Raw genomic sequence first — 20,973 nt, 5'->3', positions numbered from 1 at the left:
ACGCAAAAGGGAAGGATGGAGATAAGCCCTTCGATAAGTGAGTATGTTGGTACATGAAAATATTCTCACCGTTGCTGAACGAATGCAAAACATTGGTAAAAGGAGACGCGTAGAAAACGCTCGAGCTTTGTGGTTCTTATACTGTCATTATTATTGTTGTAGTTTTCATTCATTCGTGACAGTATTAGGTTGATCCCCATGGGCACCGCGAAGGGGGAAAGGGGGCCGTTGGTCCTCATCCCCCCGCTGGCCGGGTTGTTTTTTGTGCATGACAACTATGCCCTCTGTAAAAATTCCCTCTGAGGGTACAACGCGTGTGCAACCATGTTACTGTGCACAGAGTACATGCTTTCACAGCTTGTTCTAGTCAAAATGTGATCGAAGTAGATCTATTGTTTGTGATAAATTTGTTACGGTTAGACCTTCTTTTTCTTTTTTTTTTTTCAAATAAAAAGTGGAACCTTTTTAGGATGTGCCTTCGACTGTAGTCTAGACAGTATACACCTCGCGGGCCACCAGCGCTTGCGTACGCTTGTGGACGGCTTACGCGTTTACGCCCTTGCGCCGCTGACGCCGCAGGTGATGGTGAAACCGGCACTACGCCGCCGCCGGTCAAAGTGGCATCGGCGCACAGGTCTAACAGGAGAAGACGAGGACGATACTCACCATAACGATACTGCGGGGCTCGTGAGAGCGCGACGAAGGAGCTTTGGAATCTTTTTTTCGTTTTTCGGCCGCTCGGACGGCCGCAGGTCTGGATTAAACGTTGCTTTTCCTTGTGTTCTTCCTAGTCACGGTCTCGACTACGTTATTAACAATGGAGAATATCGTGAATCGGAGTTGCTCCTCGACTGGCGTACCTGCCAACTTGGAAACATCCAAATTAGGGAGATTTCGAAAGCGGGGGGGGGGGGGGGGTAGGAGAAAGCCGATGTTGGGTGGCTTTTACTTGCATATGTAACAGGAGCACTCTTCATCCCAGCAGGCTCGTCGGGCACAAGTTTTGCAGCAACAGACTTTGTCCTCTCCAAGAAACTATCTGGGTGTCAAGCTGTGACATGGCTATGACACTTTCTCAAAAGAACGTGAGGACACAAAACTATGTCTCTGTTCTCTTTTCGAGGTCGAGGTTCTCTTTGCGAGGTACGCAAAGTCGAAACAGCTAGTGCAAAGGCACCTTTGTCACCCGAAAACACGGAGGAAATGCCCGGAAACTAGAAGTGCTAGAACTAGAACCATGACCAGAACCCCTGAACACCGTAACACAGAGGTTCCGGGAGCGGCAGCGATGCCGATGGCAATTGGGCTGGTATTGGATTGACGTTTTTGTCTGTGTGCCCAGGGAAAAAGCAGGCGTTTGAGATATAGAGAAGGAAACTGCATTTTCCGGGAGATTTGCTTCTCGGCCGTACAATCGTACAAACCGGTCCAAATCCGGGAGTCTCCCGGATGAATCGGGAGAGTTGGCAGGTATGGACTGGTATGGCCTCTTAACTCGCGGAAACCAAACAGCACTCAAATGGATTGGGTGGCGGTGACGTTATCAGAACTGCCCTTATCTGGGGTTGATCTTTCTTTTCATCTTCCCAAGACGCAAGAGACGACAGTGTGCTCCTTCACACTCTCACACTGGAACTGAAGGGAAGACACGTCTCTGAAGATGCGCAATGAACAAAATGACGAAATAAAACGGTTTTAGGCGCCTATAAGGGCACCACGAAAGGCAGAAAAATGTATGAATTTTCTCAGAACAGGCACCGTCAATATCGCACTACCGACACTACCAGCTATGCCGTCAACATTGGTTACTTTACGGCAGAGTTCGAGGTAACTCGTTACTGTAACTAGGTTCTTTTTTTTTTTTGTAACATGTAATTTAACTCGGTACTTTTGCGCAGTGGTAACTTTCAGAGGAACTCGTTTCTTTTTCAGGTAACTTTGCCAAAGTAACTTAAGCTAAGTTACAAGTTACTTTTAATTCGTTTTTCACTCACGTCCACTTTTTTCTTGCTTTCTCTCCGGTTCTTTCATGGCATTTTATGCCACAGAACGTGATATTCAATCAATGACAGTATTCTATTCAGGAAGTAAGAACCGCTGCCATTGAAATCAAGCTGAGCCATTGTGCGCCCACAGGGAATAAGATGCAAAGTGTTCGAATTGTTGGACATAAACGAAAACGATCTAAGCGTGTTGCACTCCTCTGCAGGCAACTCAAGGTCGAACTCAACTGCTCACGCGCGCTGCATCTGTGTACTGCTATTCTGTGTCCGAAGTAACTTGGACTTAACTCGTTCCTTTTTTAAGTAACTCAGTAACTGCGAGTTACATTTCAGGCTGAAGAACTTCGTTATTAACTTAGTTACATCTTTCACACGGTAACATAGCTCGTAACGAGTTCTTTTTGACGGGTAACTTCTCAAGCCATGCTTTACGGTAACATTCCAATCTATCGCATGAACTTCGGTGACAATTGCTGCTGAGAAAAACAATGTTTCTATCATAGATGCTGATCTCATTCTTCGGTTGCACTGCAAAGATTCCACAGCGCCAGCGAGAAAATAGGAAGAAAAATGTTATGGATAGTTGGCACCCACGGCACGCTAACCACTGAGCCACACAAGTCATAATTGAGGACACTCCAGATACAGCTTTACCACATGACACACGCAAGGACAATCACTGCACAGATTCGAGGAGAATCCAGTTAACAGCAAGTAACAGGGACGTCGGACAGCCCCATCGGCGGCTGTATCACCAGCGCCCTTTCTAAAAGAAACCCTCCCCCTCCGAAGCTGGGGCTAGTTCGAACCGACGTAATCAGCGTCCCTCCAATGTACCTGAAACGTGTCGGTCATGTGAACATTTATTCATTTATAAAGGTAATGCTATCTGATGTAACAAACATCACAACCACTTTTAATCTCTCGTGCCACACACGATTGTCTCATAGTGATCGCTCCATAGGTGTCACTCCACAGCCACTGGGTTTCCTGACACCTCACATCTATTGCCACCCAATCCACTTCGAATCCAGCTCTTTTTGAACCTCAGACTGTTCATGCGTGCGAGTTTTAAAACATCCAAAAGAAATAAAGTGCGGTGGAATACAGACGTACAGCCTTCCGTACATTCCATTACTATGTACTTCTTCAGGTCTCCAGGTAAAGGGCAAACAAACTGACCCATGGACGGTCTCTTTCTTGTGTACTTGTACCTGGCCTCTGCACTTGAATGGCATTCTATCCCAAGTACCTTGTGGCTGTCAAGTAGGACAGAAATCACACTTGTATGGTTTCTCACCTGCGTGTGGCTTCTTGTGATCCTGTAGATACCTCTTCCGGCTGAACGCTGCAGGGCAGACATCACACTTTTATGCCTTCTCACCTGTGTGCGTCCTCTTGTGACGCAGCATGTCAGTTTTCTGACTGAATTGTGCAGGACAGAGATCACACCTGTATGGTTTCTCACCCGTGTGTGTCATTTTGTGATCCCGTAGATGCCCGTTCCGGCTGAACACCGCAGGGCAGACATTACACTTGTATGGCTTCTCCCCTGTGTGCGTCCTCTTGTGACGCTGCAGGTCCGTGTTCTGAGTGAACTCTGCAGGACAGAGATCACACTTATATGGCTTCTCACCCGTGTGTGTCCGCTTGTGAACTTTTAGATGCCCGCTGTGGCTGAACCCCGCAGGGCAGACATCGCACTTGTATGGCTTCTCGCCGGTGTGCGTCCACTTGTGACGCTTCAGGTCTATGCTGTGAACGAACCCCGCAGGACAGAGATCACACTCGTATGGCTTCTCGCCCACGTGTGTCTTCTTGTGATCCTGTAGATACCCATTCCGGCTGAACACCGCAGGGCAGACATCGCACTTGTATGGCTTCTCGCCTGTGTGCGTCCTTCTATGACGCTTCAGGTCGATGCTCCGGGTGAACTCTGCAGGACAGAGATCACACTTGTATGGTTTCTCACCCGTGTGTATCCTCTCGTGATCCCGTAGATGCCCGTTCCGCATGAACTCTGCAGGGCAGACATCACACTTGTATGGCTTCTCCCTCTTGTGTGTCCCCACGTGCAACAGTCGGCGCCCAGGTAACTGCAGGCGAACTAGGTCCATAGTGTCCAGTTCAGTGTTGTCGAATTGCGGTTCAACTGTTCTTGTGGTGATATTGATGTGTGACTTTAAAATGACGCAACTTGAAGATGCTTGATCACAAGTTCCTATGGACTGATGGTCTTTAATACAGAACGTAGCAGTGCTTTCTCTTGTCCCTGAAATTTCAGAAATCAGACAATAAGAGGACACACCAGTCCAGATGCATCTCGGATTCCCAATTTTTGAAAAGCTATATCGCACCACATTCGCTGTGCCTTGTCAAGCTGTTCGCATCCAACTCTGCAAATAATCCGCACTGTGTATGACGGAGGTTGCAAGTTTAAAGTGCCCGCCTACTCCGGTATTTGTATTTCAGTGATAAAGTGTGGAACCCTAAGATGGAAGGACCGGAATTCAAGTTGACACAGACTTTTGTTTTTTTTCTGTTCCTTCATGAGCGTTCTTCGTTTTATGTGTTGCTATGCGGTGTGCCTCAGCTAGCTGCTAACACATATTTAAAAAAAAATATATATATATATAGTTGAAATAAATGGGAGACAGACCCATTTATTTCAACTATAATTACGTAGCCGTCCGACCCAACTGCAACTTTTCAAGATATATATTTATATATGTATACTGGGATGTACTAGATGGGATATACTTTTCCTTTTTTTCTTTCCCTTTTCCTCTTTTTTTCTTTTCAGCTATGGCCTCAGTACAACTCACCCTGAGCTACCTCCCCCCCAAAAAATGACGTCACCACCCGTGTCCCCTATCACCATATTGAGTCCCCTCCATCCAAAACCGGTTTCCTCGGTTGTGAGCTGGCTCGACTGCGCGCTGTTCTCCGGCGGTGAAGGGGGAGATTGACGTCCCATTGCTAGGCGACGGAGCCACGCCTGACCCAAGATGGCGGTCTCGCTCGCCGGCGTAGTCAGTGTCGCTATTCTGCTCCCTACTTAGTGACTCTATTTAAGCGGTGTGCAGCCCTTGTACCTCTTTTGTCCTGACGAAGACAGTGCCACTGTCGAAAAGTCGACCGTTCTTTTATAATCTGTGTTAGATTACCCATTAAATAAATTAGTTTTGGTAACTTTCTTGTAATCTGTCGTCCACGTCGTATTATTTTACCCGTTCACGTCTTATATATATATATATATATGTCATGTCTCGCTTATCCGGAGTTCAGATATCCGGAAAACTCGTTGTCCGGACTACATTACCGGGAACGGACCTGCTGCCATTGGATTTTGTCTCAGTTATCCGGAATTCGTTATCCGTATCCGGACAGCAGGTACGGGGACCTATCTTCCAGGACCTAGGTCATTCTGATTCGCTTATACGGAAAGGTGTCAACATCCTCTGTCTCTGGCATGTGCTGTGTTCGCATTATTCCGGAAAAGGTCACATCTCACTGGGGCATTCTGTACTGTTTGACTCCCCTTTCTTCAGAGGTCACTCCCTTTTGGTGTGTGTGCGAGCACACGGTAGAGATGGTAGACGATACGCGGTAAGAAGAGGTGCCCTGTATCCACCTGGCGCACGAGATCTACATGTGAACGTCAATGTCCAAGCCGCCCGAAAGCATCACCTGTCTTTTGGCCTATGCCAATGGCCATGTTGACCATGTCCATTTGGCCTATGCCAAAAGACATTTGCAAAAAGACAAAAAGAAATGTGTGCGGGACCAACTTTCTGGGACATTATCCTTCTTTGAACAGTAGGGTGATGCAGCGGGTACCGTGGCTCCGATCAAAATCATCTCACACGCGTGCCTACTAATTTCGAGCAGATCACTTCGCGTTGATTTTTGAAGTATCCATCTTTTCCTTGTTCCCTTTTCTGGAGCTATAAAGATGTCTCCCAAATTTTTCGGGTTTTCCCGGAATTTTGCTTGGTTCGGTTATCCGGACGAAAAGGGACGACTCCCGAGGTGTCCGGATAAATGAGACATGACTGTATGTATAAATTTTTCCGAGATGATATCATCAGATGTATAGCCTGTACAGGCCTCGCCAGCCTTAACCGTTGCGCGGGAGTGCGTCGCCTGCTTGCATGCCAGAGCCGCCTTGTGTTGATGATGGGGCGTGCTAAGGTGGAGACTCTGGGGCCCTGGTGCACAAGCGCCCCCTCTCGACAGGGGCACGGCAAGCACGCACGGATCACCTACTCGGTTAGCTATCTGCAGACACTTCAGCGATAAGAAAATCAGTATACGAGCAAAAATATCAGTGTTTTTTGGCGTATTTGCATCCACACAAACACGTTACCAAATCTTTCCTCAGCACCATGAAACAAAAACAAAAAAACTCTGTGATACCACATATCACAGTGAACAGAACGCTCCGAGCAAACATGGGTGAGCCTACAGTGTTTGCATATGCCTCAAACTTATTTCAGAATATTGTGCCCCTCAAGCTCGCCCTTCCGCAAAACGGCATTTAGATAAAACGTGGTAGATAACGCACACGCGCGGTTATTGTGCCTGTTTTGCGAGGGCGTAAGGTGATACTATATAGTAGGTGATCCATTCGTACCATGCCGATTACCCTGAGCTCAACCGATCGAGAGGAGGCGCTCCTGTACTATGGTCTTAGAGCCTCCACCCCAGCATCGACGCAAGGCGGCGCTGGCATGCAAGCAGGCCACGCGCTCCCGCGCTACAGTTAAGGGTGGCGACGCCTGCACTGAAGGGCACTCCTGAGGCAGGCACCAGCAAACTCTTAAGGCCACGTTGTCTCAATAAACTTTCAAAAATTAACTTTTTAATTATAGAAGCTATGAGGTTGTCCCAATGGGAGCATCTGGTCCATAGAGTCCCCTGCTACCGTTTTCAGAACAAAGACTATTTAGGTCGTCCCAAAAAGAACCATTCATAAAGGGACAATATTTTCTTTCCCTTGTTCATTGAGAACATTCAGAGATGCGTCTTCCCCCCATGTGAAAGGGTGAAAGAGCACAGTGCTCCATTATGGAAAAGCCTGAGTTCTTCCACCAGCTTTCCTGCATATACGCCATCTTGTCAGAGCACAGTGCTGCCCCATGCATCAAAGATGAGCTTTAACTTCCGGAAACCTAACAACAATCAAATGGATTGGGTGACTGTGACGTTACAGACCTGCCCTTATATGGGGTTTGATTTTTCTCTTCAGCTTCCCAAGACGCAACAGACGTTAGTGTGCTTCTTCGCGCTCTCACAGTGGGGGAGAAAGGAAGACACGTCTCTAAGATGCACAATGAACAAAATGACAAAAGAAAATGGCCTGGGTGCACTACGAGAGGCCCAAAATGGTATGAATTTTCTCAGAACAGGCACCATCAATATTGCACTACTGAGACTATTAGTGATGCCATTTAGCATTGATTGCTTCACAGTAACAGTCCAATCTATCGTACGAACTACGGATTATCTCTGTGTGTTTTCCTTTGTGTGTTTCTATTGTTGGTGATGGGCTAGTGTGATTCTTTTGGCGTGTGTGTGTGCCATGGCCAGCCGGCCGCTCGATTTTCGCGTAAAGGGCAACCTCCATGGAGCGAATTTTTGCAACGAAGTTCGCGCGGCAGACTGCCACGCGCGTTCCGCCGCCAGTTGTTCGCCGGCACCAGCTCCATGGAGCGAAAATCCAGCGGACGGCGTCGGAAAGCCATGCTGTGATGTCACTGTTGCCAGGGTATGAGGTGAAAACTTAGTGAAATCAGTTGCTCGAAAAAGTGCATTTAATGTCACAAACTAATTGCAACTAAATCCAACAACTGTCTGAAAAGATGCGACCAGTAACGTACCGAAAGGCATATTCACTACTGCGAAAGGAAAACATGTTTCTTGGCAGAGAATGCCTCACGTTCTAACGATGCAGTTGGCGAAACAGCGAGCAGACGACAGCATCTAGTTGCAAGAAGAGGACGATGACGATGATTCACGAGAGCAGACGACCACGTGCAGGCGATCTGGCGTAGATTCGTAGCGGAAGAGCACTTTGATTGGTTCATCTGCAGTTGACGCTTCCGGAATCGCGGACGCTGGCCGAAAATATCTGGCATGGGCAGATCGGCGGCGGACGCTCACATTTTTGACGCCTCGCGCTGGGCGTCCGACGCTGAGCGAAGTTCGCAGCTTTTTCGCTGTACATTCGCTCCATGGAGGTTGCCCTTAACACTGCCGTCGGCAGTGTCACGCGTGGAATTCCTTCTCGCTCTGGTGAAGAAGGCTCCTGGTGGCTGTATACGATCTTTTCAGCACCAGGATGAGTCAGATTTTGAGCTCAAAGCTATGTCTCCTCAAGGAGCTGCAACCCTGAAAGGTTTGGCCTCTGTAGAGGTAAATGGTGTTGCCATTCCTTTGGTTTCTTTGGAAACCAACCTCACCGTAGTTACGGTGTCTAAGGCACCGGTTGGTATGGATAACGCGCACATTGTTTCAGTGCTGGGCCAGTATGGCACAGTAAAGGACATTGTCCGCGAGACATACGACCATCCGGAACTCAATTTCATAGAGACCGGCACCCGCGCTGTGTATTATGGAAATCAAGTCCCCGGTGCCAAACTTCATCCGCGTTAGGGGTAAGCGACTTATATTTCGCTACCCAGGCATGCGGAGAACTTGTTTTAGGTGTGGGCAGTCAGGACATTTTAAAAAGTCCTGCTCGGTGCCTGTGTGCTCCAGGTGTGGGGAGGTAGGTCATGCTACCTGTGAGAAACCCTGCCGTAGGTGTGGGGGAGACCATGCTGCTAAGTCATGCTCGGTGAAAACCTGGGCGTCCCGTGTGGTGGGCATTCCAAATGCCTCGGAGACCGGTGGCGCTGGGTCTGCACCAGCAGAGAGTGCGCCTTCTGCGGATGTAGTGTCGGAGGTCGCGGGTTCTGTGGCATTGGAGCCTGCGGCTGTTGTCGCTCCTAACACAGTGGATGGGGTGGAGGCAGGGATGTCCTCCGTAGTTTCCGTGCCGCTTCCGAGCGACTCAAGTGAGGATGAGTGTGACCATGACAACTGTGATGCAGTCGTCATAGTAGGGGTCGAGAAGGTGCCTCGGGGAGAGCCTGCTGTAGATGATGGTCGCTGGTTCCCGAGCGACGTATCTCTTTCGAGTGACGACGAAGCGTGGGGTAAAAATGATGGTGACATTGACATGGAGGCAGAGGCGTCAGCTATTGTCTCAGAGGAAGCAACATTCGTGTAATGGTAGTTTTCGTGAGGGCATTATTTCAAATTATGGCACTTTCTGTGGCTACGCTGAATTGTAGGGTTTTTTCTCGCTGTACTAAGCAACTTTCAGTATCAGTGGGCTTCTAGTCATTCCATTGATATCCTTTTGCTGCAGGAAACTCATTTTCTTTCAGCAAGGGCTGTCCGGAATTTAGAGGCAAACCATCATGTTAGGGTGTTTTTTAGTCATGGCTCACCTCGTCGGTCAGGAGTTGGCATTATAATTTTTCCATCTTGTCGCGGCGTGGTAAAGTGGTTTGATCGCGATTGGGGTGGTCGCGTTATTTCGATTGAGTTGGACCTAGCGGGCACAGTTCTCAGAATTGTGAACTTGTACGCTCCGGTGCGCCGGGGTGACCGTTCGGAATTTTTTAGGGGACTCGATTATTTCCTGGTGGGTAACCCAAACCTTGTGATTGCGGGGGACTTTAATTGCACTATTGACGGTCATGGGAGTGGAAGCAGGCCTGTAAACCAGGGCCTGTTGCAATTAGTTGGCGGCCTAGGACTCATAGATGCATTTTCGCACATACATCCTGGAGTTTACCAGTACACGTGGTGCAATGCTCAGGGTGCACATAGCCGACTTGACCGTTTGTACGTTTCTCCTTGTTTGGGTAGCCATGTTTTGAAATGCGATGTGCTTCCCTCTGGAGATCTTTCTGACCATGAGGGTGTGCGTCTCTCGCTCACTGGGTTGCGAGGTTCTCGCTCCGGATCCGCCTGTTGGAGGCTTTGTGCCGAGCTACTGCGAGACACAGAAATTCGTAACGACGTCAAAGCGTTCCTTGTTGATCGCTGCGCTGACACTTTAGTCTCACCGGAATGGTGGGAAGAGACCAAACTAGAAGCCGCGAGACTTTTTCGTCAATGGAGAGCTAGGCGTGCAAGGGAGAGCCGGGAGGAATTTGTGCACCTCCGGCAAGTGCTGTCTATTTTGCGCCATCCTGGGTCGCGAGGCCCAGGCAATGATCAAGCCATACAGGACGTGCTAGGGAGGCTAGCCTCTCTGAGGTTACGTTTCTGGGACCAGTTTGCGGCAGCACAGACTGTCGAGCGCTGGTCGCGAGAAGCATATTGCTCTCGCCTTTTACTTGGCCGTTACCTCCGTCGGCCTCCCAGTGTCATCGAGCAACTTGTTGCAACCGACGGTTCGGTTCAGGAGCACCCTGATGGAGTTCGATCACTGCTGCGTGATCATTTTATGGCGCTTTTTGACTCCGTGCAGCCTGCCGACGTCGAGGGTCGAGCGTTTTTGCCGGACGCACGACGTATCGAGCTCAGTGCAGCTCCGTTCTCTGTGGACGAATATACTGCTGCCGTCAAAGCTCTTCACACAGGAAAGTCTCCCGGTTCCGATGGCCTCCCAGCTGAATTCTATAAATGCTTCTGGTCCACTCTTCGGAGGCCTTTGACAGTTCTGTTGAATCAGTGCTTGGCACGACGTCTCCTCTGTCCGTCCATGCGTGAGAGCATTGTCACCTTGTTGTGCAAGGATGCTTCCAAAAAACAAGACCCAAATGCCTATCGCCCTGTTTCACTGCTTAATACTGACTACAAAATTTTATCAAAAGCGATTTTGCAACGCATCTCTCCAGTTCTTGGTACAGTCATTCCTCCATTCCAGGCCTGTGCTGTCCCTGAGCGGTCCATCACGCTTCATACGCAGGCTTTAAGAGACGCCTTGTACTGGGCACATAGTCGGCGGCGACCTTGTGTTTTAGTGTCGTTTGACCAAAGGAAGGCCTTTGATCGTGTGCTTCACGAATACATGTACCGTGTGTTGGAGTCGAATGGGTTTGATCGCGAGATCATATCGTGGTTCCGAGCACTGTATGCTGGTGCGTCAGCTTCCATTGGTGTCAATGGGGGTACCTCTGCTAACTTCCCCATAAAGGTGGGTGTCCGCCAGGGCTGCCCCCTGTCACCGGCACTGTATGCCCTAGTGTTTGGCCCGCTTTTAGAGTCCCTCGCCTCCTCGGTTGCATCCCGGATGCTTGCCCTTCCGGGCACATCTGCATTACCGCTTTTTGCGTATGCGGACGACCTGTCTCTCATCCTGACCGACGAGGAAGCTATCGGGAATGTTCTCCAGGTAATTGAAAGCTACGGTAGGGTTTCTAATGCACAGATCAATAGAGATAAAAGCGCACTACTTTTCGTCAACCTCACCCCGTCGTGCTCCGCACCCTTTGGTATTCCTGTGAAGAATGCCGTGCGCGTTCTTGGGTATGATTTTCTGCCTTCAGGAATATCTCCCAGCACCTGGGCACGTGTCCATACGCGTAGTATTCCTGTGCTCCGGGACTTGAAAGAGCTCGTACTCCCCATTACCTGCAGAGCGCGCCTTGCTGCGTCTTGGTTTCTGAGTAAATATTGGTATTTAGCCAATATCTCCATCCCTCCGCGGACTACTCTTCAGGCCGCTACACGTGCGGCGTTTCAGTTTATCTGGGGCGGTTCAGTAGAATGGGTATCAAGAGGTCGTATGTATCGGCCTCGCGTAGATGGCGGCCTTTTGGTGCCCGATTTCAAAGTGAAGTGCCTTGCCTTAGGTCTGCGCGCGATCTTTCAGGGTCTCCTAGAGCAGCGGCATCCTGCTCAGGGTCTACTAACTTTTCTGTTAGGACCCGACATTCGTTTTTTTTCTGAGCTGACACACACTCGCCCGCGCTCAGAGTGCGTGGCTCCCCACCTGAAGGCATACGTTGTGGCAATGCGCAGCCTGCGAGCTTCTTTCCCTGATGATGACATAACATCATGGCCCGTGCGGCGCCTTTACATAGCACTTCTTGCGCTTAATCGGCCACCCCCGAACTCGACGCGTATTCAGCGCCACATAGCGTGGCGTACGACCACTGCTGGCTGGTTGGACGCCCGTCGGGCCAGTCTTCAGTGGCGCTTAGCGCATGACGTCTTGCCGCTGCGTGAGCGTTTTTCCCGTTTTGGTGTAACGTCACCCGGCTGTCCCTTCTGCGAGTACAGGGAGTCAGCAGAACATGCTTTCAGTTTATGTTTGTTGCCGGGTGCCCTGTGGCATCGTGTAGCAGGCCTCTATAGCCTGACGGATGTTGAGTGGAGCACAGTTCGTGGTCTGTACCCCCTCCCTGTCTCGCAGCGGGATAGGCGGCATTTTGTGCTCTTGGTGGTCGAAATCAACTACCAAGTGTGGATTTCACGTTGTCGACGAGTGCACGCGCAGGAGAGCCGCAGTGTGCAGGAGGTGATTCGGCTAGTTAACGCCGGTATTCGCAAAGTTCTTTGCAGGGAGCGTGCGGTACTTGGAGCAGTTGAGTTTCACCGTCGCTGGATGACCTCTGACATCCTCTTCAGGGTGGACAATGGCAAGTTCCATGTTAACCTATGAGGTGTCCACATCCTCGTGTTGTTCTCCCACTTGCAGCTTTCCAGTGTCATGGACTGTTGCATGGCGAAACGGACACGTATAGCAATCTCTGACCAGCCTTAGTCGCTGGGCGAGAGTTGGTATTCAGAATGTTGTTCGAGTCTATTTGAGATGCTGCAGGAAGCCTGCCCCTGTGGCCGGCCTTCCATTTGATGCCAATACACTCTCTTTAAGGGGCCTAATGCTCCCTATCACCTGTAGAGCTCGCCTGGCTGCGTCGTGGTTCCTGAGCAAATACTGGTATCACGGGACAGTTTGCCTTCCTCCTCGTCAGGTTTTCCTTGCACCAACTCGTACGGCCTTTCGGTTCATCTGGGGCAACGAAGCTGAGTGGGTATCCCGCGCACGTATGTACCAGCCGAGAGAGGTTGGCGGTTTGCGGGTTCCGCACGTAAAAATCAAGTGTCTTGCGCTCGGGATAAATGCAATTTTCGACGGCCTTAGTGACCCTGGCCACCCCGCCCACGATCTCCTGCAATACTGCTTAGGTCCAGACGTACGTCTGTTTCGGCCGCTTGTGCAGAATAGACCACGCTTTGAGTTTGTGGCCTCGCACTTGAGAGAGTACGTTTTAAACGTACGTCGCCTAAGCGCATCATTCCCGTCGGAGGATTTCTTTGTCTGGTCCGTCAAGCAGTTTTATGCCGCTCTTCTGGAGCTCCTTCCGACGGCGAGCTTGGCTGTGCCTCGCCCGATCGCGTGGCTTCATATTACCGCCGGCTGGTTGGATGCGCGCCGTGCAAGCTTGCAGTGGTGTCTTGCGCACGACGTTTTACCTCTCAGGGACAGGTTGTCCCGCTTCGGTTTGACCAGGCCTTTTTGCCCTTTCTGCCCTACCTTTGAAACGTTGCAGCACGCTTTTCGCAACTGTCTACTCCCGGATTTTTTGTGGCACAAGGCTGAGGTGCTTTACGGCATTCTGTTTATTCGGTGGGGCACGGTCCAGTTACTGAGCTCGCTCCCAGTTCCGGTCGGCGATAGACGCCAGTTTGTACTCCTGGCGGTAGAAATAAACTACCAGATCTGGCACGCTGCATAGCTGTGCACGGTGGCCGTGCTCGTACCGCCGTTGAGGTACTGAACAAGGTCAGAGCGGGCATCCGTAGAGTGCTATACAAGGAGAGAGCAGTCCTTGGGGCCGTCCAGTTTGGTAGGCGGTGGCAAACGTCAGCGACCCTCTTCGAAGAAAGCAATGGTAGGTATGTCATCCGCTTCTAATATCTTTCGTGCTGCTGTCCCACGAGCAACTCTCCGTGAGTTTTCGTTTCTTGCGAGGTGGCATCTAGCACGTACATCAATCCCGGACCTGCCGTGAGCTCGTCTTCGGGTGTTGGCGTTGCGATGGTTGTAGTCTACTGTGTTTGTCGCGTTACAGGGAGCCAGCCAATATGGCTCGTCTTCCACGATGATGCCAATACATAAAGAGCACTCGGAGTTGAGTTCCATTGAGACCGGCAATCGCCGTGTGATAATGGAGATGACATCTCGAGTGCCCAATTTCTTGCGTGTCAGGGGTAAGCGAATTATTATTCGCTACCCCGGGATGCGACGTGTTTGTTTTCGATGTGGACAGGCTGTGCATTTTAAGCAAGTGCAAGTTTGCAGTGGAGACTTGCGCACGATGTCCTGCCGCTCAGGGATCGTTTGCATCGTTATGGTCTCACCTCGCCTCGATGTCCTTTCTGTTCTAGCCATGAAACTGCGCAGCACGCTTTTCATGAGTGTCTCGTTCCCGACGTTTTGTGGCACAGAGTTGAGGAGCTGTATGGGGTTCCACAGATTCGCTGGAGCACCATTCAAACGCTCCTTCAACTCCCCGTTCCAATCCGGGATAGACGGCAGTTCATTCTCTTAGCCGTAGAGATAAACTACCAAGTGTGGACTGCGCGCTGCATAGCAGTACACGGCGGTCGCGCTCGGGGGTCGTCACACGTTCTAAGCCTTCGTTCGAGCGGGTGTTTGCAGAGTTTTACAGAGGGAGAGAGCAGCCCTTGGTGCTATGGAGTTCGGAAGACGCTGGCTAACTTCGTCTGTGCTATTCGAAGAAACACATGGAAGGTACGTTGTTCACTACTAAGCATTATTTTCCTTCGTGCCGTTATCCCGTACGCAACTCTCCGCAGTCTAGGTCTGTTGCATGCCGACAAGCACGAACAGCAATCCTTAACGTGACGTGATTTCACAAGCAGGAGTTGGCATTGCACTAGTTCTAGTTTTAGTCCTAGCTTGTTGAGATAGTTATATGGGAGCCAGTCCTTGTGACTGGTCTTCCGCCTCGATGCCAATACACGCACAATTATCTCTGAGAGAAAAAGAAAAATTCCATTACAGATGCTGATCTAATTTTTCGGTTGCACTGCAAAGGTTCCATAGTGGGAGCGAGAAAAAATATTTTCTGGATATTTGGCGCCCACAGAACCGCTCTGATCAAACGGCACTCTTTATATTTTGGAACTGAACTCAAAGCACCTTCTTTCTTCTTGAAAGCGAGAAGACAGTATAAAACAAGCACAAGGTCAACGCGTTCTAGGGTGAAGTTCTGTCGCTACGAACTGTCCTGTATTCCTAAAATGACCTCACGACGTCGACTGATTTGACGATGCATTCCAGTACGAACACGGGTAATCGTGAGCGATACAATGAGAACAGAAGGGGCGCTGCCACCACAACTGTAAAGTAACTCATAAAAGGTACTCGAGTTGATCTAAGTAATTATTTTTTGTACCTAGTTACTGTAACCAACTTCTTATTGAAAGGAGTGCCCGTAACTGCAACCCAATTATTTTCTTAGGTAACTTCTTCATGGTCGGATTATGCATGGTGATGGTCTAGTGCGTCGCGGAACGCGCACGGGACACGCTAAAAAGATTTTTAGGTGTTCCTTGGAATGTTCAGTGGTGGCGCTCATGGCAGTCATTGCTTCACAACCTCTCTTCAGTGACCACTGAACCAACAGGGGAGCTACTCTCGTCAAAGTAATCGACCTCGATTACTTTGTGTCTCGCCTATCATTGGTCGTTACGCGAAGAAGGTGTGAAGAACAGAGGTGAATGCCACGCGCCCTCAACCAATATAGTGGAGCCCTTGATCCTGCTATCTTCGCGCTTTATCGGAGTGCCCATACCGCAGCGAGGCGGCCCTTCCGCTTGTTCTCGCGCGTGTGCGTGATATGTGCGCGTGGAGTGCATAGCCCACAGTGTGGCGCCACTTGACTCCCTACGTGGCGAAATGCGCAATGGTTCGCAATCTATGCACATTAAGGTCCCACATTGAACGGTATATCACCGCATCACATTAATTGTAATACACGTTTACGCCTATGCGCCACGCTTTTTTACCCTCCTTTTCCCCCTGTCGTTTATTTCAGTATAGCACCAAGTGCCCGATGTCGTAGGAAAGCGCGACCCCGACCTTCCTACTGTTCATGCGCTAGAGACACCGGTGGACGACGGCTGGGGATGCCGGCTAGGGATAAATAAATAAGGGCGGAGTGTGTTCTGGTAGCTCTGCCCAATAGTTCGTGACGTACACTAATCGAGCTCGATTACTTTTGAGGAGAACAGCTCCCCAGTAAACATGCCCATAGCATGTAACATGTCAACTTCTGAAGGAACGGTGGACTCCCTGACAGGTTGATACCCTTTGTGTGCTCAATGCACTGTATTCTCATTGAATACTGCCGTGTGGAAGGAATGGAGAGGATCTTCCCTCTTTTACAAACTCGAATGTAAAGGAGATGGCGTTCTTTTACACGATTCCTGATCAGCGATGATGCAATGTCCAAGAGCGTAAGTTATGCCGGAGAGCTCGTGAATCCCGGAGTAACTATCCGCCATCACAACTACCTTAACTATATCTGAAAGTGCCGCTCCGAAATGGGAAAACAGCATTTATTTTATACAGTGCATGAAAAGAAGGGGCTTCTGCGATTCTATACGCTAAATTTCAATCCCGTTTGCCAACAATGTGCATGTTTGTCAATTTTGAAGATCTGGTGAGCCTCCACAAGTTTCGATTACGCCAGGAGCGGATGACGTAATCATAAGCCCACAAATTTCAATGCTGCCATGTTCTGGAGAGGGAACTCGACTCCTAGCAACGACGCCGGCGTCGGGAGGGGGGGTCATGTGGCGCTAATCGAAAGAGGGCAAAATAGGAGACATTTCTTCTTCCTCCTTTGGGTTTTCTCGAAGGTCGGAGCGGTCATATGATATGCCACGTGGGGACCCCCGTGAGCCTCGCCCGGAAGATGCAAAGCGCAACAATGTTGCCAGATGAGAGGCGGGCACTATGTCGGAACCTAACATGACGTCACAGTTCTCGAGAATAAAAATTATTTTCCCTAGCTTTCGCGGGAATCGGACCTTTCGGTACACGGACCTTTCGGTACAAGGACATTTCGGTACACGGCCATACCGCTGAAATATGGTCTTCGGCTTATTGGTTATGACAACGTGTTTTGTTCTCAATACAGATTTTTTATTAAAAATGTATGAGCTACAGACGTCCTGTTTTCACTTCTAACATTTCTGGGACGGCTGATAATCTTTGCCAGCTATTGTCACCCAAACGGCATATCTGGGACTCTTATAGATTTTTAATAAAAATATGTATAAAAAAGGACACCCTGTGTAAGGAAGGGCATTACAAGGCTTTGCACATACGAAAACATCAGTTCGTTGTCCACTGCGTTGTTCACTGTAAATTAAAATTACCATGACCTTTCTTTCTTTCTTTTTTTAACGGCTTTCAACGAAAATACGTTTGATGAAAAGTCCGGCAACCTCTTCATTTCCTTTTTTACGAACATAACATTTTTGACGACCTACATTAACAACGGGCATCTGGGATGTCTTCTGTGAAACAGAGTAGGACAAAATAAGTCAGATAAAAATGCCCGCCTACTATACCGGGGGCACTTTTTCCGGGAACGTTTTCTCCGGGGTCATTCCTACGCCCTTCCGGTTGCCAGCCGTAAGACACTGCAGAAAGGCTACTTTGCGATCATTGCAGCATGCAGATACAGGCAATTTTAGGGGAACATCTACACTTCCCGTCACCACATTTACTACCATTCTTGAGCCCTTATGTGTCCTGCAGAGGGAAACCCATCAAAAGGTCAAAACACGAAAGGCCAAAAAATTAAAACGGCCAACAGACGCAGGGCCCTAAAATCAAAACACCGACCTGTCTGAAGGCCGAAAAGACATTGTTCAATTTTTTCGCATAAGATTGCAACGTAATGTCCGTTCAAGCGCGTGTAAATTGTAAACACTCTTTTTGAACTAACCATATAAGGAAAATTTAACCTAACCTTAGCCTTGAATTTTGAATTTCGGTTTATTCGGGGATTCGATTTTTCGGCCTTATGGTTGCCCTGCAGAGGCAGTGCCTGGAAATTATACTTTTCGCGGCGACCATCTAAAGACATGTATCATGGGATGCTTCGAGTACTTCCCTTGGATGACATACTGAAACAACGCATTGCATGATTAATGCAAAGTCTATGTACTCGCAATTTTAGGTACTCGAAAAAAAAAGAAACAGTCACCATTTTATGACTAAGAAGCCGAAGACCACCTTCCAGCGGTGTGGCCGTGTACCGAAATGTCCGTACCGAAAGGTCCTGTACCGAAAGGTCCGTATCCCGAAATGACCACCCGAATTCGCCATAAATACGCCTACCGGTTCGCTGGATTTCTACTTATTTTTCGCTATGTTTGCCAATAGGTGATGCTGGCTCAGGTGACGAGGAGGAAAGGTGAGAGGAGGAGGAACTTCCGGGGCAAAGTTGAGCGCGATGGCAACTGCAATGCATAGCCATAGCGTTGCAAGTGAAATCAACGAACGCCGATTGTGCGCTACAAGGTACTTACGTTACTTGACGACTCGATGTGATCATAGCTGGTGGTTATCCACATGTTTGTCACTCTATTTTACGAAGGGGTGAGCCGTAGTTGGCGACGACGATATCTATCGGGCGTCTTGTGTAAGGGGAGCTGTCGCCTTTGTCAGATCACACCTCTCACGCATTTCTTTCTGGGTTGTATGAAATGCGAAAACTATGGCTGTTGCTTCGTTGAGGGCGCTCACAGATTCAAATTCCTCACCCGTGTAACGAAGAGCTTTGCGCGTGTGGGCACCCTTTTCTCGCAAAAAACGTGCAGCCGCAGAAAGCCTGGCTCAAATGCACGTGCTTCCCCTAATTTGTACCACAGCAAACTAAAGTCTAGGGTGAACTGCATTGCATAAATCGGGAATCTTCTAGCAATATCAAGCGTCTCTTTTAGAAGATAGAAAACGCTTCACAAAGAGCGAGAGAAAAGAAGTCTCTTGTACCGACATCTTATCTGTTAAGTCGATTAGAGCCCTGTTGTTAGCCATTCGTACCGGACTTGGAAGAAGTATAAGCTGTTCAGAACATATGTGTTTGAGCCTAAGTATGTTTTTGCGTTTCCATGCTGCAGGAGATCTGGAGAGTCGTTTCCTGGCTGGATAAGACTTCGTTAACTTTCTAGAGTCCATGGCATCCTTGCTGCACATGAGCCCACTCTTGCATTAAAGAGTTCAATCAACTTCCATGAAATTCATCAACTGATTTTACAGCGTAATCTGCCTGGATGACGTGAAGCGACTCCAGTACTGCAATGACAAGGACATGTGGCCTCCAATCACAGAGGAGGATATAACGCAGTATTTTCTGAGGAACCAGTGTATGGACGGCCAGCCCTTTGAGGCCTTCAAATCACTTGAGGGTGACGATTATGTGGTGTTTTCTATAGGCATAACAAATTTTCTATAGGCGTGGCAGGTGTTGCAGTCATGCTGCGGCAATCTGCTTCACTATCAAAATGTGTCATAGCGGGACAGCAGAGCCTTCTGCACCAACTGATCAACCTTGTAAGTGGGTTGTGCCTCGTCTTAAGAAGGTACATTGTTGTTTACTCACAAATCTTTATAGCAGTATGCTTACAGTATGCCATAAGAAAGCATATTAACACCTCTGTATTGATTTTACTGCAACAAAAGCTCATAACAAGCACTCCTTGTGATAGTTGAAGGAATATGAATTTCAACCTAGGTACAACCTGTGCCAGCAGAACAGCTGAACTTTGTTCACAAGAGGACAGAGGTCCGACAAAAACGTACACCGGTAATGTCCCAGCAGGAAGAGCCAGCATTTGCTCCATTCCTGGCGCAGCTGAAGCAGGTAATGATCCTTTCACATAGAACGAAATGACACTTTAACTTCAGTGCAGTCAATAATGGCACGTAACCTTGTCTTTACTCGTCAGCCGCTTCGAGCAACTGTTGGGGGTAGGGAAGGTCACATGATGGCGGCGGAGGGATGCTAGTGGCTTTATGCACATCTTGAAGATGGCACTGACTGTGTTCCGGTGAATGTCAAAGCGTTATGCCAGATCTTGGTACGGAACTGCCAGTCTCAGCTTTGTCAGAACAATTAGAAGCTGTGAAAAGTGCGGAAGCCTGGGTTGTGCTTGTGGCAAGCATGACACAATAGCAGCTAACAATCCAAAGAATGCTGCCCTCGAAATGCCTGCAATTGGAACCATAGAAAATAAAACTCTCACACTTCAAAAGAAAACAAAAATGCGAAGGCTGCTTCTCTGGCAGCTACGTAATGGTGAGTTCCTAACCAGTATAAAATGTGAGCTTCTTCTCACGCATCAAGTTTACATTCTGTTGCATTGCCAACTTCTCGGAGAGCTCTTTGTTGGCGGAGCTTAATTGTTGTACACGTTCAGTGAGTGATGCCACCTTCATGTTGTAGAACAGTGCAGGATGTGCATAGCGTTCCACATGGCAAAGTCTGTACTTCAGTATCTGAAGTGTTTCTTTCTGAGCTTTCTTTCTGAGTTTCTTTCTTAGCTGTGGTGCGACAGTTGTGAAAGTAACTATATGTGTGTTACGGCGCACGTACAGAAAGCAACTTACCTCTCCATTCTTCTGTCACATTTTTCACCGAGCTGCTGGCTATGCCGGAAAACGCTTGGAACATAATCTATGCTCAATGGGTCATCACTGCTCGATCCTGCAAAGCCCCGTGTTTTATACTGTCTGTCATATTGCACGCCCTTTCTCTCACTTTTTATAATGTAAAAATACAAATTACCGCTGACGAAATGTTCACTGCAGACCCTGCTGTGCAATGACGGCATCCAGAGCCTGCCGTCACCTCCCAGTCGGTTGATAGCTGAAGCCCATTGTCGCTTCCTTTCCGGGTTCCAAGGAACGCAAAAC

General features: G+C 48.9%; 1 protein-coding gene across 1 annotated transcript in view; it reads right to left on the bottom strand.

The window, feature by feature from the left end:
• Nucleotides 1–2,837: 2,837 nt before the first annotated feature.
• LOC135378976 (zinc finger protein 239-like) overlaps nt 2,838–20,973 on the bottom strand; it is a 151,019-nt gene continuing 132,883 nt past the window's right edge. Inside the window, exon 2 of the mRNA XM_064612182.1 lies at nt 2,838–4,275. Within this exon, the coding sequence (XP_064468252.1) occupies nt 3,374–4,275 (902 nt within the window). The 3' untranslated portion in view covers nt 2,838–3,373. The remainder of the gene's footprint in view (nt 4,276–20,973) is intronic.

This window comes from Ornithodoros turicata, chromosome 1, assembly GCF_037126465.1.
Source record: "Ornithodoros turicata isolate Travis chromosome 1, ASM3712646v1, whole genome shotgun sequence".
In the NCBI taxonomy this organism is placed as follows: Eukaryota; Metazoa; Arthropoda; class Arachnida; order Ixodida; family Argasidae; genus Ornithodoros; species Ornithodoros turicata.
The sequence above is the reverse complement of the archived record's forward strand: the minus strand, read 5'-3'. Positions and strand labels throughout refer to the sequence as shown.